At 42.0% G+C, this 16,780-nt stretch overlaps 1 protein-coding gene across 2 annotated transcripts in view; it reads right to left on the minus strand.

The window, feature by feature from the left end:
• DHRS11 (dehydrogenase/reductase 11) overlaps nucleotides 1-16,780 on the minus strand; it is a 162,407-nt gene that overhangs the window by 92,521 nt on the left and 53,106 nt on the right. For both annotated transcript variants that reach the window (XM_063452063.1, XM_063452054.1), the window contains exon 2: nucleotides 15,622-15,831. In XM_063452063.1, coding sequence (XP_063308133.1) covers nucleotides 15,622-15,831 — 210 coding nt within the window. The remainder of the gene's footprint in view (nucleotides 1-15,621; nucleotides 15,832-16,780) is intronic.

Consider the following 16,780-nt stretch of genomic DNA (forward strand, 5'->3'; position numbering starts at 1 on the left):
GAGTTAAATCTCCCCAACCGCCATTAGTAGCTTGCTCTGAGTGCCCCTGGTTTGGCACTTTCCCTTCATGCGAATGGAACCGAAAGCTGGCTCTCTGGTGGCCGTTCACATGAACCAAACCCATGAATAGTCCCACCGGTACTTAGCCGCGACCGCTATGTAATGGTTTTCCGGGGTGACCGTGCAGTTCCCGGACATCTTGACTTGTGGTTTTGAACCACTTTGAAATCCGCCAGGAGAGCGCTTTTTGGACGAAAGGTGCCTGAGACTAAGGGGAACAAATGCTACCTAGGAGCCAGCCGAAGCATTCCGTATTGTGGCCGCTGGAGCTTCTGGAAGTTAACCGGCAAAAGCACCAAACGCCCTGGAACGATTTTGGGCATGGGACCATGTGTGCGGACAGTCAGAACTTCCACACAGTGGCGTTTCCCCTACACTGCATGGACCTGAGCACTATTTGGAGAATGTGGGCACTCAGATCAGGGCTATTTAACGATATGGGTTAAAATATTGGACATTTGCTGTATTTTTGGATTGCTGACAAAGATAATCAGCGTGAACAGAGTTTAAATTTCCTAGCAATGCTTTATGTGAGGTTTGTTACAGCTTTCCTATCAGGTTCCCATTAGTTTATGTATTTTGATATTTTATTTTTTTATGCAGAGTCACTCGGACACAGGAATTTGTGGACATTTTGTGGGAGTGTTCTTGGCGTGTTTTACTCCATCCTTGTTTTGTATATAAGTGGGCCATTTATCCATGATTAAACACATTTGTTTCCTGTTGCACCCTTCATCTAGATTAGGCTGATGTTTGGGTATGCATCTGACTACCTGCTGGATTTACTTGTATGCTGTATTTTATTTTGGAGAACATACGGGTCAGCACCCGAACTGCGAGCTATAATCACCAAGTACCTAGCAGTTCGGGAGGAACTGAAAGAATGGGTATCTGAAATACCAGCGTTCGTTACAGTGAGTCTATCTGCCGTTTACACAGTCCCCTATATGTATCTTCCCTCCCAGGGAAGTCAAAAACATCAATTTTGAAAGAGGAAAGGGAAGGGAAAAGAGAAGGGTATCAGAATAAAATAGTAATAGTGACAAGTACATTAATAGTTCATATTCATGTGCCACATAATTAGTTATTCACTTGTAGTGAATGTTAAAAACATAATCATTTTGTATCATAACTTTTTTATAAAGTTGGAATAAAAAAAAATTTAAAAAAAAGTTGCTTTTTCATAAAAAGGCACATTACTCCCTCACAAAAAACGCAAAGTAATTATAAGATAAAGGAGTAAATCACCTGCCATACGAAAAACTTTATATACTTATTAATATGCCCATGTGGACTCACTTATGTGGGCCACACAAAGAGAGCTCTCCATGTCAGAGTGGAAGTACACACCAGGAATATTAAAAAAAAAAAAAAAAAGCATACGAGGGACATAACGTACCCACACACTTTAAAACCCATCACAATTGTGACCCACAAGGTTTACAATTTATGGTGTATCCCGAAAATTATTGGAAATTGGAGAGGAGAGGATATGACCAAAAAAAAAAAAAAAGTGGGTAGGTCTGAGATGGAATGGATTTTTCATTTTAATTCACTACAGCCAGGAGGTCTTAACGCAGATTTTAAATTATATCACTTTATGAAAATCAACGAAATTTTTTATTCCAACTTTATAATCATTTTTAATCATCATTTTTTCATAATTTTTTTTAACATTCACTACAAGTGAATAACTATTTAATATATGTACCACGTGAATATGAACAACTATTAATGCACTTGTCACTATTACTATTTTATTCTGATACCCTTCTCTTTTTCCTTCCCTTTTTCAAAATGGACGTTTTTGTCTTCCCTGGGAGGGAAGATACATATAGGGGACTACGTAAACTGCAGATAGACACACTGACGAAACCGGGATACACATCAAAGACCGCCAGGAAGTGACCTCACTTCTGGCAGGACAAAGAGAAACACTACATAAAACATAGTTTTGCCCATAAAGCTCAACAATTGGAGGACATGCAGCACGTGACCGAAACAGATGAACGCAGCATGGATATTTAAATGGATTCTTGGACCTGGAATACATCACAGCCAACTGAAGAAGCTTTTACAGCTAAATGAATTTTGGCACAAAAGGACTAAACTACTACAGACTGATGAGATCCCTTTTATTTGTTTTTATACAATTTTTGTTTTTATATATTGATTCCAAATAAATAGTGGATTTTACCAACATTTGGCAGTCAGTCCTGTTCCAGGCTCTCAGGCATTTACACCTGAGAGCCAAGGCACATATGGGCTCTTATTGAGGTGAGAGTCCCCTTTATAGAGTGATTTAAAATTTTGGTATATACAGACATACTGCACCATAATCTCCTGTTTTGTTTGCCTTGAGATCTTCAACTATCCAGGAAGGTGGGATGCTGCCTATAAAACAATATTGGCACCATTATAAAACCTTATCCTCAGGCTCTGAAAATTGTGAGTGTGTCTACTTATATTTACTTTGCATTCAGCACTTTAAAAGTACTATTTGCACTAGATTTTTTTTTCTCTTTTCATATTACCCCACATTGCGATCTAAATAGACTTCCAGTAAGGGGTAAACAATTATTTGCTTATGATTTAGCGCTCCACCCACTGATAAGATTTATCATGTTAATCATTTTTTGCTATATGGTGAGGGAAGAAAGGTATCCCCTCACGGGTGTTTTAAGAGCAGCTATTTCATTACATTGATTTTGAAGCGCTATTTATTGTTCACACTAAACTCACCAGCTAGTTACTCTTTTTTATATATATATATATATATATATATATATATATACACACTAATTTCTACAGGACGTAAACAGATTGTAGTGCTTAGGAGCAGGTGTCCTTCTGTGAGTACAGTTGGTGTTTGTGTATTATGTCAAACATATCACTGCATGCCAATGCAAACATTACTTAAAATGCTAAAATTATATACAAACAGGTCATAATGTTTATATTTACAGCCACCCTCTTACTTTTTATCTGCAGGAAGGTGACTTGCCGTTAGTGCTGCTGGCTGAGGCTGGTGTGTGAAGTCGGCAGTAGCTCACTCCGCACTGCTGCCAGTCAGCGTGCTCTATGTCTGGGAAGCAGTCACTTACTCCCAGCATCTGATACTGCAGGAGTCCAGTCGTGCTATTTAATGGCAGCAGAGCCCGATCAGGCCCCTGTTTAGCAATACCAATGGGGAGCCCCTAAGTGCTTGGGCAACCCGATGGGCAAATCATGGTGGGACCCCAGTTTTGTTATCACAGAACCCTGAACACCAATTGGGAAACACGGATCTAAATAAGGCCATAAAATTAAGAATGTCATTTTCTCCATATAGTTTTGGTTTGATATTTACATAGTTAGATATTCTGCAGTGCTCAGAAGAGGGTCTATTCTATTAATTTTGGTTTTCAAATCACTGCAATTTATTTACTGTATAAACTTGAATGGTCTGCTTGCCAATGCAAAAAGCATGTGTAAGAAAATGGGGAGGGGGTTTTAAATTATTGGCATACAAGGAGCAGTATGACATAATTGAGAGTTGGTGGGATGCAACACTTGATTAGGCTATTCAATTAAATGTATATACATTATTTAGGTAAGACTTAAAAAAAATAGAAAGGGGGGAGAGGTAGGTCTTAATATTAAATCTGATTTGAAGTGTTAAAGAATTTGTATGTGAAGATATAGGTGAGGATGTGGAAGCCTTATAGATAAAAAATATATATATATATACAGGGCCGGACTGGGAATTAAAAGCAGCCCTGGAAAAAAATTATTTACCAGCCCCATAATGCGTCGCGCCAGCATAGTGTGCAAATACAGCGTTAGAAAAGATCATTTAAGATTAAAAATGATTACTCCAACGTGAAAAAAGCACATATAGGCTTAAAAAAAACCCAAGAGTGCAGATTTATTTTAAGCAGACGTGCCTTTGCATATAACCAATGTTTCAGTCCAACTACCTTGACATATTAAGAAAAGCTTGGTAATGGGACTGAAATGGTGAATGTATGTAGGGCACAACTGTAAAAAATGACGATATCTTGTTTATTTTGAAGTCCTGTGGGTGCGCTCTTCACTTTAAATATTGTTTTGTGCTGGAGTATGCACCTAGCAACAAGACTGGGCCAATATCTGCTCATTACATATGGTACATATCAATTGCATTTCTCTGTGTATTACGTATATATATATATATATATATACATTAATATATGTGTAAATATAATAGGCATATATATATATATAACTAATACACACATTAATATACATGATATATATATATATATATAGATATATATATATATATATATATATATATATATATATATATATATATATATATATATATATATATATATATATATATATATATATATATATATATATATATATATATATATACACACACACACACACACACGCACACCAGTGGCGGATCCAGAGCCTGATTTCGGGAGGGGCACTTATAGATTTAAAGAAATAATCCATGCACAATAACCACTACTGCTCTGTGTAGTGGTTATGGTGCCAGGAGTGCTGGGACCCGCTCCCAGAGTAAGTAGTCAAACTGTTTAAGAACAGTTTGACAACTTACCTGGGGTCTGCTGGGATATGGGCCTGTGGTAGGGTATAGGAGCAGTGGTGCAATGTGTGAGGAGTGCAGTTTGTGTGAAAGGTTCAGTGTGTAGGGTGTGTGGGGCAATGTGTGTTTGGGTGGGGCAATGTGTGTATGGGGGGTCTGGGTGTGTGTATGGGGCTAGAGGTTGCAGTGGTGAGAGTGAACTCTAGCCCGTAGCTCCAGCGCTAGAGTTCACTCTCGCGAGAGCTGGAGCGTTGCCACTGTAACCGCGGCAACGCTCTGTACTCGCACAAGAAGGACCCAGAGGAGCTGTAGGCTGAGCTCCCGGGTCCTCTCTTCCTCCCTCCCCTGCCGGCTGCCTGCATGGTGCCTCCAGAACAGGGAGGGAGATCTCTGATCTCTTCTCCGGTCGGTGAAGGCACATGGTGCTTGGACAGTGCCAGCCTTGCATTGGCCAGCAGGGGAGAGCATCTGGGGGGGAAAGGGCAATTGCCCGTTGCCCCCCCCTGGATCCACCAGTCATATTATATATATATATATATATATATATATATATATTTATTTCTCCCCCTCTCTGCTCCTCTGTGTCCATGTCACCCCTCTCCTTCCCAGTCACTCTCTTCCCCCTCTGCCTCTTTCTCCCCCTCCCCTTGTGTATCTCTCTCTTTCCCTGTCTCTCTCTCCCTCTCTACCATCTCTCTATCCCCCTCTTTCTCCCCTTGTGTCTCACTCTCCCCCCCCTCTGTCTCTCTCTATTCTCCCACTGTCTCTTTCTTCCCTATCTCTGTTTTATTTCCCCCCCTCCCCTTGTGTCTCTATATTACTCCCCCTTGTGTCTCTATAATACCCCTCCCCTCCTTTGTGTCTCTATAATACCCCCCCTTTGTGTCTCTATAATACCCCCTCCCCCCCTTTGTGTCTCTATAATACCCCCTCCCCCCTTTGTGTCTCTATAATACCCCCTCCCCCCTTTGTGTCTCTATAATTCCCCCTCCCCACTTTGTGTCTCTATAATTCCCCCTCCCCCTTTGTGTCTCTATAATTCCCCCCCCCTTTGTGTCTCTATAATTCCCCCCCCTTTGTGTCTCTATAATTCCCCCTCCCCCCCTTTGTGTCTCTATAATCCCCCCCCTCCTTTGTGTCTCTATAATTCCCCCTCCCCCCCTTTGTGTCTCTATAATTCCCCCTCCCCCCCTTTGTGTCTCTATAATTCCCCCTCCCCCCCTTTGTGTCTCTATAATTCCCCCTCCCCCCCTTTGTGTCTCTATAATTCCCCCTCCCCCCTTTGTGTCTCTATAATTCCCCCTCCCCCCCTTTGTGTCTCTATAATTCCCCCTCCCCCCCTTTGTGTCTCTGTAATTCCCCCTCCCCCCCTTTGTGTCTCTATAATTCCCCCTCCCCCCCTTTGTGTCTCTATAATTCCCCCTCCCCCCCTTTGTGTCTCTATAATTCCCCCTCCCCCCCTTTGTGTCTCTATAATTCCCCCTCCCCCCTTTGTGTCTCTATAATTCCCCCTCCCCCCCTTTGTGTCTCTATAATTCCCCCTCCCCCCCTTTGTGTCTCTATAATTCCTCCTCCCCCCCTTTGTGTCTCTATAATTCCTCCTCCCCCCTTTGTGTCTCTATAATTCCCCCTCCCCCCCTTTGTGTCTCTATAATTCCCCCTCCCCCCCTTTGTGTCTCTATAATTCCCCCTCCCCCCCACCCCTTTGTGGCTCTATAATTCCCCCTCCACCCCCCCCCCCCCTTTGTTGCTCTATAATTCCCCTCCATTTACCTGAGAGGAATGAGTCAGAGGGGACCGGCCGCTTTCCACGCTGGTGCCGCCGGGCCGGGTGGCAGCCTCGCCGGTCCGGCGGCACTTCTAATGCTGGGGACGGAGCGAGGAGGAGGGAGGAGCATGTCTCTGTACCATGCTCCCTCGCGGTTCCTGTGCTGTGAATTGTGGGAACCGCGAGGGAGCATGGTACAGAGACATGCTCCTCCCTCCTCCTCGCTCCGTCCCCAGAATTAGAAGTGCCGCCGGACCGGCGAGGCTGCCACCCGGCCCGGCGGCACCAGCGTGGAAAGCGGCCGGCCCCCTCTGAGTGTGCCACCGGACCGGCCACCCGGTGGCACATACCTCTGCAGCCCCCAGGTGCCGCGGCCCACCGGGAAATTTCCCGGTATCCCGGTGGGCCAGTCCGGCCCTGTATATATAATAATAATTATAATTATAATTATAATAATAATAATAATAATAATAATATCCATGGGGGAAACTAGAGATATCCATTAATAGAAGGAATATGTTACAAGCCTCCAAACATTAATACAGAAGGAGGAAAGCAACCACTATTGCAAATTAATAAGGCTGCACATAAATTTGTTGATCGTGGGAGATTTTAATTATCCAGACATTGATTGGGCCAGAGGGACTAGTACTACAGTTAAGGGAAACAGATTTTCGAACCTGATAAAACACTTTTTAGGTTTCAATTACTAGAAGCAACAACTAGAATAGATCGTTGTCTGGATCTGGTCATAAATAATGGTGACTTATTTTCAAAAAGTTAGGACGCACTTGAGAAATCGTGACCATAATATGGTATAATTTGGTATTAACTTGTTTAAAAATATATAGGTGCCGTGTAAAAATACTTAATTTTAAAAAGCCAACTTCCAATAGGATATGGGCATCTTTAAACCGAATTGACTGGGGGGACTGAGCCTGACTAGCGAGCGCACTAGACATGTCTTGCACGAGCTCCCGCAGCACGGGCTCTAATTGTGACACTTTCTCGGGCTGCAGCATTGAAACTCCTCCACAACACAGCTAAATGGACTGGGGAGGTCTCCAAAATCGCGGATCCAGCTACATGTGGCAAGTAGTCACAATGCCCTGGCCTACCAGGCCCCGGCAACAACGTAAGAGACACTCTAGACACAATCTTTGACCGCTTCTGGGCTGCCCTGCTGGCGCGCACACAGTCAGCTACGACTAATCACACACCGACTGCACGGGACCAAGTTAGCAGCAAGAGGAGGCCTGGGAAACCACTTCAGGGCAAAACGAAGCCCCACGCCTCACACTGACTCCCACGCATGGAGCCCACCTGAGCGGAGAGCTACAAGGGTCACAACCCACAGGTCCCAGCCACACAAGCAGAAGGTGGCAAAGAACAAGCGACGTCAATCTACAAAAGACAAGAAGATCCACCGCACCATTCCGACAGGGAAAACCCTGGGCCACAATGGCACCCAGGCTCGTGGCAAGAGAGTCCCAGCTCTCATGATGCACCGGGGCAGAAGGGGCGCCTCCCCTCCAAGAAGCTGCGCTACTCCCACAAAGCAGCCACGTACCAGCCATGGCTCCCCTAGAAAGCAGAACACCTGGTCCCAACATCCTCAGCACAACCAGCATGACACGGAACCCCTTCTCACGTGCCACCAGACATGCTGGCCCGCTGGAATCCAGAACTACAAATACTGGTATCGAATGGGGGAGATGCAGGGACCAGAAGCAGAGCCTGATATCAAGCAGACCAACCTGCCCTGGAATATAAGTGGCATCGACTGACTGACCCATGCAGAGACCTCACAATCTTCCTGATGACAGCAGAACAGAAGAGACCCTGCAAGCCTGATCTTATATAATCAAGGATAAAACAAAAGAAGGTTCAGCGCTCTACTAATACACAATACAGGTGCACAGTGTACTATAAGTCCAAAAAACACAGAAGATACATACAGGTGCACTACTACTTCTAAGTGTATGTATCTTCTGTGTTTATTGCACTTATAGTACACTGTGCACCTGTATTGTGTATTAGTAGAGCGCTGAACCTTCTTTTGTTGTATCCTTGTCTGTATTTGGTGGGATTTAGTGGTTGATTCCACGGTTCATAGCAGCACTACTCTATCACTAGCGCCATTTTTTAATCACTTTCCTGTCCTCTGATCTTATATAATGTCTATACCCTGTGGTCTGACATTGTATTCATTAGTGCATGCTGTCCCTGTATCCTCATTCATTAGCAAGAGGTTTAACTAATATCAGTTACTTATACACTAATGATTTTGACTAGCCCCGCATGCCTAAATCTAGCCTACACTATACTCAAAAGTTACACAGGCGGGATCAGCTTGACGTTTTTGTTCCCTTTACTTAAAAAAACACAATTTAGTTTGTGAACACTATACTTCAGCGACATAAGCATGTTTCACAATCTACTCTTACACTAGGCATGTATATAGATAGCCTGTTACCCAATAGCCTCATTTATTCTTGTGTAGTAATGTGCTATATTATCAACCTAGACGCATATCTATAACCTGTTACCTAGCCTGTGACCTACACAAAAATAAAAAATAAAAGAGAGAGATGTCTTTCTTGCTCGGAGTAATGCATGACTAACACTGTATGTTGACCATGATGCCAAGATGTATTGCTCTGAATTAATATTTTTCACTTCTGTATAATGCCATCATTTCAATAAAAGAAAGATTGCCAAAAAAATAAAATAAAAAAACAATTGACTGGCAGTAATCATTCTGCCAAAAGCACAGAGAATTTCTCAAATATAGATATCTCAAATATATACCCTTGGGAAACAAATCTAGGAGAAGCAAATTAAAACCAATGTGGCTTAGTGAAAAGATTAGTCAAACAAAAAAAGACAAGTGGCATTTAAAACATTGAAATCAGAGGGGTCATTAGCATCCTGTAAAAATATAGGCATGGCAATGGGGCCCGCAAAAGGGCAAATAGATAGGCTACACATGAAAATTAAAAGATCATAGCCTATATTTAAAAAGGGTTCAAAAGCTCAACCTGGAAACTACACCATTAAGCTTAAAGGACCACTCTAGGCACCCAGACGACTTCAGCTTAATGAAGTGGTCTGGGTGCCAGGTACCTCTAGGATTAACCCTTTTTTTTATAAACATAGCAGTTTCAGAGAAACTGCTATGTTTATAATGAGGGTTAATCCAGCCTCCAAATTCTCTAGTGGCTGTCTCATTGACAGCCGCTAGAGGCGCTTGCGTGCTTCTCACTGTGAAAATCACATTGAGAGCACGCAAGCGTCCATAGGAAAGCATTGTAAATGCTTTCCTATGCGACCGGCTGAATGCGAGCGCGGCTCCTGCCGCGCATGCGCATTCACCCGATGACGTCGCAAGGAAGAAGGAGAGGAGGAGGAAAGCTCCCCGCCCGGCGCTGGAAAAAGAGGTAAGTTTAACCCCTTCCTCTCTCCAGAGCCCGGCGGGAGGGGGTCCCTGAGGGTGGGGGCACCCTCAGGGTACTCTAGTGCCAGGAAAACGAGTATGTTTTCCTGGCACTAGAGTGGTCCTTTAACATCTGTGGTTGGGAAATTATTTAAGGGCCGTTAAGGGCTAATATTCAAGAATTTATATTGAACAATAATATAATTAGCAGTAATTAACATAATTTTATGAAGACCGGTGATGCCAAACTAACGTAATGGTGTGCTATGAAGAAGTTAGAAGAAATATAGATGAGAATGTTCCGTGGGTGTGATCTACTTGAATTGTGCTAAGACATTTCATACAATTCTACACAAAAGGTTAAAACTGATATCAGTTGGCTTAGATGAAAATTCATGTTCTTAGATAGAACACTGACATAAATATAAAGTACAGAAGTATTTGTAAATGGAAAATGTTCATAATGGACAAGACTGATAAGTGGAGTGCCTCAGGGTTCTGTCCATGGTCCACTTGTCTTTAGGCTGTTCAACTATTTACTTTCAATGCTGACTTCAAGTTAATTTACAGTGTTTGAAGATGACACAAAACACTAATATATTCCGAACATGATATAACTTCTCAACAACTGGATTTGGATAAATTGAGTTACTGGGCATGCATGTGGCAGATGAGATTCAAAACAAATATGCCATGCTTTGGAATAAGGAACCCACAATCCACACTTGAATGTGTGATGTTCTACCCGACTCATCAGATTCTATAAATATTTTTTTTAAAGGCTTATATGTTGTGGTTTTCTTTTGCTGCCCATATTTGACACAGTTTGCTGCAACAGTTATAAGCATATTTGTTTGAAGTACAAATATGAAGCATATGTTGGCAATATTGTTTACACACTTTCTCCTTGCTTTGAACAAGGCAGGGTTGGCTAGAATGTCTTATGACATGTTTATAGCTCCCTCACAACATTCATTCTGATCACCTATAATGGTTTGTATACCAACACTCCATCCCCACTAAACTAAAGAGGAACAATTATAGAAAAACAAAAGTGTAATTTTGAATGCATGTGTTTAAATGAAAATCAAGCAGTACTATTGGGGAAAAGAAAGTTAGAGGGGGCACTGCCTAGGAGTTGCGCTCTAGTCATTGCAGCACTTTTATACATAATACCAGGGCCTGGTGCAAGGAATTTTATAGATACAGAGGCAAAGTTGCATTTGGCCTTAGCTTGCCAACTATTTCATCTATAATTGCAAAAGATATAGATTTCCACAAGTATACAACAATCACCGTTAATCTAATTTCTCAACACAGAATAACTGAATGTCATTTAAAGGAGCAGTCTAACATACGCATTTCTAACATTACATACACTTAAGAACTTGCATATAGGGGCCATTTAAATCTCCAATCCACTGTGCCAGTGTCACCCCATTCACCACTCCTGCACTGACTGAGATCATGGTTTGTAAGGATCTCGGTCAATCCAACACTTTTCCATAGCAAAGCTATACTGCGCGTTGGGGGGTGCAGTGTTCCTTTAAGTTATTATGTAAGGGTGGATCTGAGAGCACCTACACAAATGCAAATGCAGTGTCCTCTTTTGCCATTATTCACATTTTACACCTTCCTGCAAAGACCACCTAGAATTCTTTAACCGTGATTGTTACGGTGGGACCATAAATGCCTCATTAAAGGAACACTCAAAGCACCATAAACACTACAGCCTCTGAAGTGGTTGTAATGCCGATAGTGCCCGGAAGCCCTCTTTGAATATTTAGTCCATGGGTAGTTAACCTGGTCCCTTACGCCCACTAGTGGGCAGGTTGGGATTTCAGGTGGGAGGTGGTGGGTTCTGTAGAAAACTCCCGGTGGGCCTACTTCCTTACATCTCTCCTGCCGGCCCATGCAGAGCCAACCTTGCTGTAAGCCCTCACGGGCTGGTGATGATATCAAAAATGTTTCACACTGGCCCGCTGGCACTTAGTTCCAGCAGAGGGAGGGAGGGGCCTGGAAGCCTCTGTGTTCCTCCTGCGAGCAGGCTGGTCAGAGCGTTGCAGCGCATTACCGTGGCATCGCTCCAATACAGTGCTGTGCTCGCAGGAGGACAGGAGAGTCAGCCTACAGCCAGAGGAGCTGCAGGCCAAAGTGAATATGCCACCACTGGACCACCAGGACTTGCATTATGTACCCCCTTGCTGGTAAAAGGTAAGAAGGGAGGGGGAGACATTAAGATAGATTTTTACATCTGACCCACCTACACACAGCATAGACCGTATGCACCCTTCACAAATAAACACACACTACACCCCTCACACACACACACACACACTACGCCATCACAAACTACACCCCTCTCACACACAGAATGCCCCCTCACACACACACACACACACACTGCACTCCTCTCACACTGCACCCTTCACACAAACACTGCACCCCTGACACACACACACACCCACACACACATACAGAGCAACCCTAACAAACACACAGCACCACACACTGCCCCCTCACACATACTACATCTCTCAAACAAACACACTACACCCTTCACACACACACCCCACCCAACAGACATACACAGAAAAAAAGTGGAATAGAAAATAGAAAAAAAAATAGATAAATTTAAGTACATATTTCTCATTTCTTAAAAAAAAACCACATACTTACACTTTAACATTAGTTACTGGGGCACTGGTGGGCGGTAAGGAAATGTTACCATCAACAAGGATACAAAAGTGGGCGGTAGGTATTAAAAGGTTGACTACCCCTGATTTAGTCAAACTGTTTGACCACTTACCTTGGTCCCCCAGTCACTTCTGCTGCATCCCGCTGCTCCTGCTGGATATCTTCAGTTAACCAAGTATATGTGGCTGATGGCGCTTGATGCTCGAATCTGATGAAAGTAGCTCTAAATGACTCTGCTTAGCTCAGTGGAGCTAGTCATGTACTACTTCCAAAAGTAGGGGGTGTAGGGGTGGACACTGAAAGGGTTGGCACAATCAGGTCTGAATAAGGAGTTTTGGCTGCAGCGAGGTTAAGTCTCCCCAGATTGAGACTAGAAGCCTCACAGGTGCCCTAAGTGATGCACTATTTCCGAACATGTTTTGTGTTGTGACTTGCTTTATATTATGTATATTTGCTAATCAGTAAAAACTAGCAAATGGGGAAAAAAATATAAACGAAATGATGGGCACATTTCCTGCACCTTTAATAGTGAAATTTATAGCTGGATATAAGGAACAAACATCAAACATCCTGCCTTCCTAAGAAGATGGCGCATAGAGAGAAAGTATTAGGGGGACAATAGATTAGGAGGTGAGGGCTAGGCAGTTAGACGGATAAGGGTGACTGAAGGACACAGTGCAGAGACAGAGTGACACAGAGCTAGGGGGACAAAGTGACATAAGAATTAGGGGGACAGGGGATTTGGAAGATAAAGCGACACAACAGGCTAGAGAAACATGGGATTAGGGGAACCATGTGAACCAGGGTTAGGGGGATGTGGGATATGGGGACTGAGTGAAACAGGGATAGTGGGACAAAAGGCTAAGGTGACTGGGTTAAGAAGGACCTAGCGACACATGGCTAAGTAGATTAAGTAACAGGGGGGTTCAACCTTTAACTCAATATTACTCTGTGCCCTGACAGGGTGTTAGTGGGCAGAGTGACACAGGGATAAGGAAACCGGCGTGCAGAAGGTATATTTACAAATGCTCCTCTACTTGTCCCCTTTGCTGATGGTGCTGGCAGGTTGAGGAGGCCTATTCTCAGGTTACTCTGTATCGAGATTCAGGTAGACCGAGTGCCCTGGCGACCTAAGGCAGTCGCCTGTGCTGCCAAATGGGAGTGCAAGCCCCGCAATGCCAAATGGGAGTGCTAGACACGCAATGAGCTTACAATCATATCTGTGCCCTGTCACCCATATACATTTCTAAGAAATATTAAAAAGTGAAATAGTATCTAAAACCTATTTTACAACAAAATATATGTTCAGGATGGTTTTCCCTCCGTGACTGCAGCTATTTAAATGAGTGTTCACTACAGTAATGGCTTATTGCTCGATTTTAGGCAACAATAATTACAAGACTACATTTTCCTCATTCTATAAAAGCAAGTTTTTCTACTGCAGCTTAAAAATCATGCGTGAACTTCAGAATGATGACGAAATAAACAGAATATAAGAGTGAGGATAACAGGGATGTTTACTCAAAGATCACACCTATATTTATAACCAGTAACTACAGCAATTAACTATACCATATCTGACATACATTCCTTCTCTAATAGCCTGAGCAATAGACACAAAGAGAAGTAAAATGTCATTTCAAACCCAGAGAGATTTTACTTAAACAAAAACAAACTCAATGTATCCAACTGTAAACTATTTCACATTTCTCTTTTAGTCCTTTAATTAGATTTCACATCCACAAGATATAAAATGTGAAATACATTGACATAAAATGGGCTTAATGCCAGCTGGGATAGCATCTGTCGGTATTACTGGATGCTGTCACAGTGATTTGTTTAAATCTCTTTAGACATGTCATCAGCTAATGAATTCTTAGGAAGATATTTTTTTTATTGATTTTTGATTGTGTTCTATATAAAACCATACATTTCAGCCTGATGCAGAGGTGGGGGGGGGGGGGGGGGGGGGGAGGAGGAAACGTGGCAACGTTATGAAAAAGGAAATAACTGGCTTAAAATAAAATAAATATAAAAGACCACAAAAAATATACAAGAAATACTAAGAATATATATTGTCTAAACGTCATCTTTTAACCTCTTAGACAAAAACCAAGACCATGGCTATGGATATGTGAGAAGGCCAATATGTATGTGTTTTGTGAACATGAAGAGAAAAAAAAAGGAGGGGGGGGGGGGGGTTGAAAGGTACATCTAGAACAGGGGTGCCCAAAAGGAAGATCTCCAGATGTTTTAAAACGACAGCTTCCATAATGCTTTAAATGTCCTTAGAGTGACAAGACATCATGGGAGTTGTAGTTCTACAACATCTGGGGATCTACCTTTTGGGCATCCCTGATCTAGAACATGCACTCCAAGACAGTAAGCTCATTTACGCAGATTTCTCATCTACCACCTATTGTTTCTGTATCATACTGTAAATGCCTAATTTATTGTTAAATTTCCCCCTTTCATAATATTGTAAAGAGCTGCAGAATAAGTTGGGGCTATATAAATACCAATAATAAAAAAATTTAACAACACTGGCGCTGCAATATAAACGCTACTTGTACAACAATAAATAACAGCAATATATTACTCATTTAATTAGATCAGAAAAGCAATTAAAAAATAAATACTCTTTCTAAAGTTCGAAGGTTCCTTAAATAAATTAACTTAAAAAAAAAAAAATTAAGTTCTGGATCACATTGCTAGAGTGAACACTCTTGTACTCATTTATTACACAAAATTGAATATGTCATATTGCAAAATGTAATCAGTCACTTTCATGGTTGTTTTCCTTTATGATATTGTCATTGTGCTACCCTTCAAGATTAAAAAATATTGTTTATTTACTGATACTATCATGGTAGATTTGTGCTTGTTACTACTTACTAAAAAGGTACCTCGGACAGCTATTTTTTCCTTCAAATTCTGGAAGTGACATGTCTCGAGTTTACATTCTAAATACAATTTAAATTATCTTTATAGTGCTTAAAAGAAAAGACAATTTGGACTACTTAAAGCGAGTAACAGTATACACTAAAAAGATTTCCAATTGCATTAAATAGCACTCACATCAATCATTGTCCGCCATCCTTCAGTTTTTCCACTGAGAAGTGGCTCGGGACGAGCCAAGCCCGCATTGTTAATGCACACATCAACACCTTGATGTAACGTTTTAATTGCAGAGAACATGGACAAGATCTCCTCTTCATTGGAGACATCACACTTATATGGGATTAAAGTTCCAGGATAGCCAGCGCTCTGACATTCAGCTGCCAATTTCTAGAGAAAAAGAAAGAATGAAAAAAAAGGCCATTAGTTTGCTCTGCTGACAAAGCCTGCCAAGTGGAAGTTCTAGTAGGGAGCTGTCCAGGACTAAGTTTACAAACTCATCAATGAAAGGTCACCGCAGTCAGCTTCTGGCATATAACGAAGACTGAACATGGGATTTCAAAGGATTTTAAAAGCCTTCTGCTTCCAACTAAGCTCATACGTGAGTTAAGGCCTCTATCAATCAATTTTTATTTTTTTAACTCTTCCATTAAAAGTAAGGACACGTTATGTTCCAGTTAAAACATCCTTTGCAATTATGCAAATAATGCCAAATGGTCTGCAAGGTAAACAGTAATTCAAACATACACACTATTCATTTCCAGAGTTGTATAGAGAAGATGAGAGCAAATCTAACTAGGTCATTATATATTAATAGAACAGATGAATATTACATCCCAAAACATTTCTTTTGTTTGATCTTTCACATTTAAAGGATATATATAGCATTAGGAATACAAACATGTATTTCTTATGCTATAGTGTACCTGTCAGTATTTCTTTAGGTCCCACTATGGTGATGAATGGGGTAAAACCCATTTGTAACTTGCCAATTTCCTCTGGCTCGGCCTTCTCCTCCAACAAAGTCATGACATGCGGAATTTGAAGACTACAGATGTCCTCATGCACAGCAGGAGGACGTCTAACTTTGTTTCACACAGTTGTCTTGGAGAGAGCCATTATATGTTGTCTTAACCCTGCAATGTAAACAATTTCTCTGAAATTGTAATGTTTTACATTACAGGGTTAAGGGGACAGGGACAGTGCACCCAGGTCACTTCAATGAATGAAGTGGTCTAGGTGCCTATAGTGTCCCTTTACATGCATCGCTGGCTGCTGTAGCCATGGTCTTCCTCATTACATTATTGTTACTGAATGTTAAACGTGTAAAGGGGAGGTA

Source organism: Pelobates fuscus, chromosome 1 (genome assembly GCF_036172605.1).
Source record: "Pelobates fuscus isolate aPelFus1 chromosome 1, aPelFus1.pri, whole genome shotgun sequence".
NCBI classification, from domain to species: Eukaryota; Metazoa; Chordata; class Amphibia; order Anura; family Pelobatidae; genus Pelobates; species Pelobates fuscus.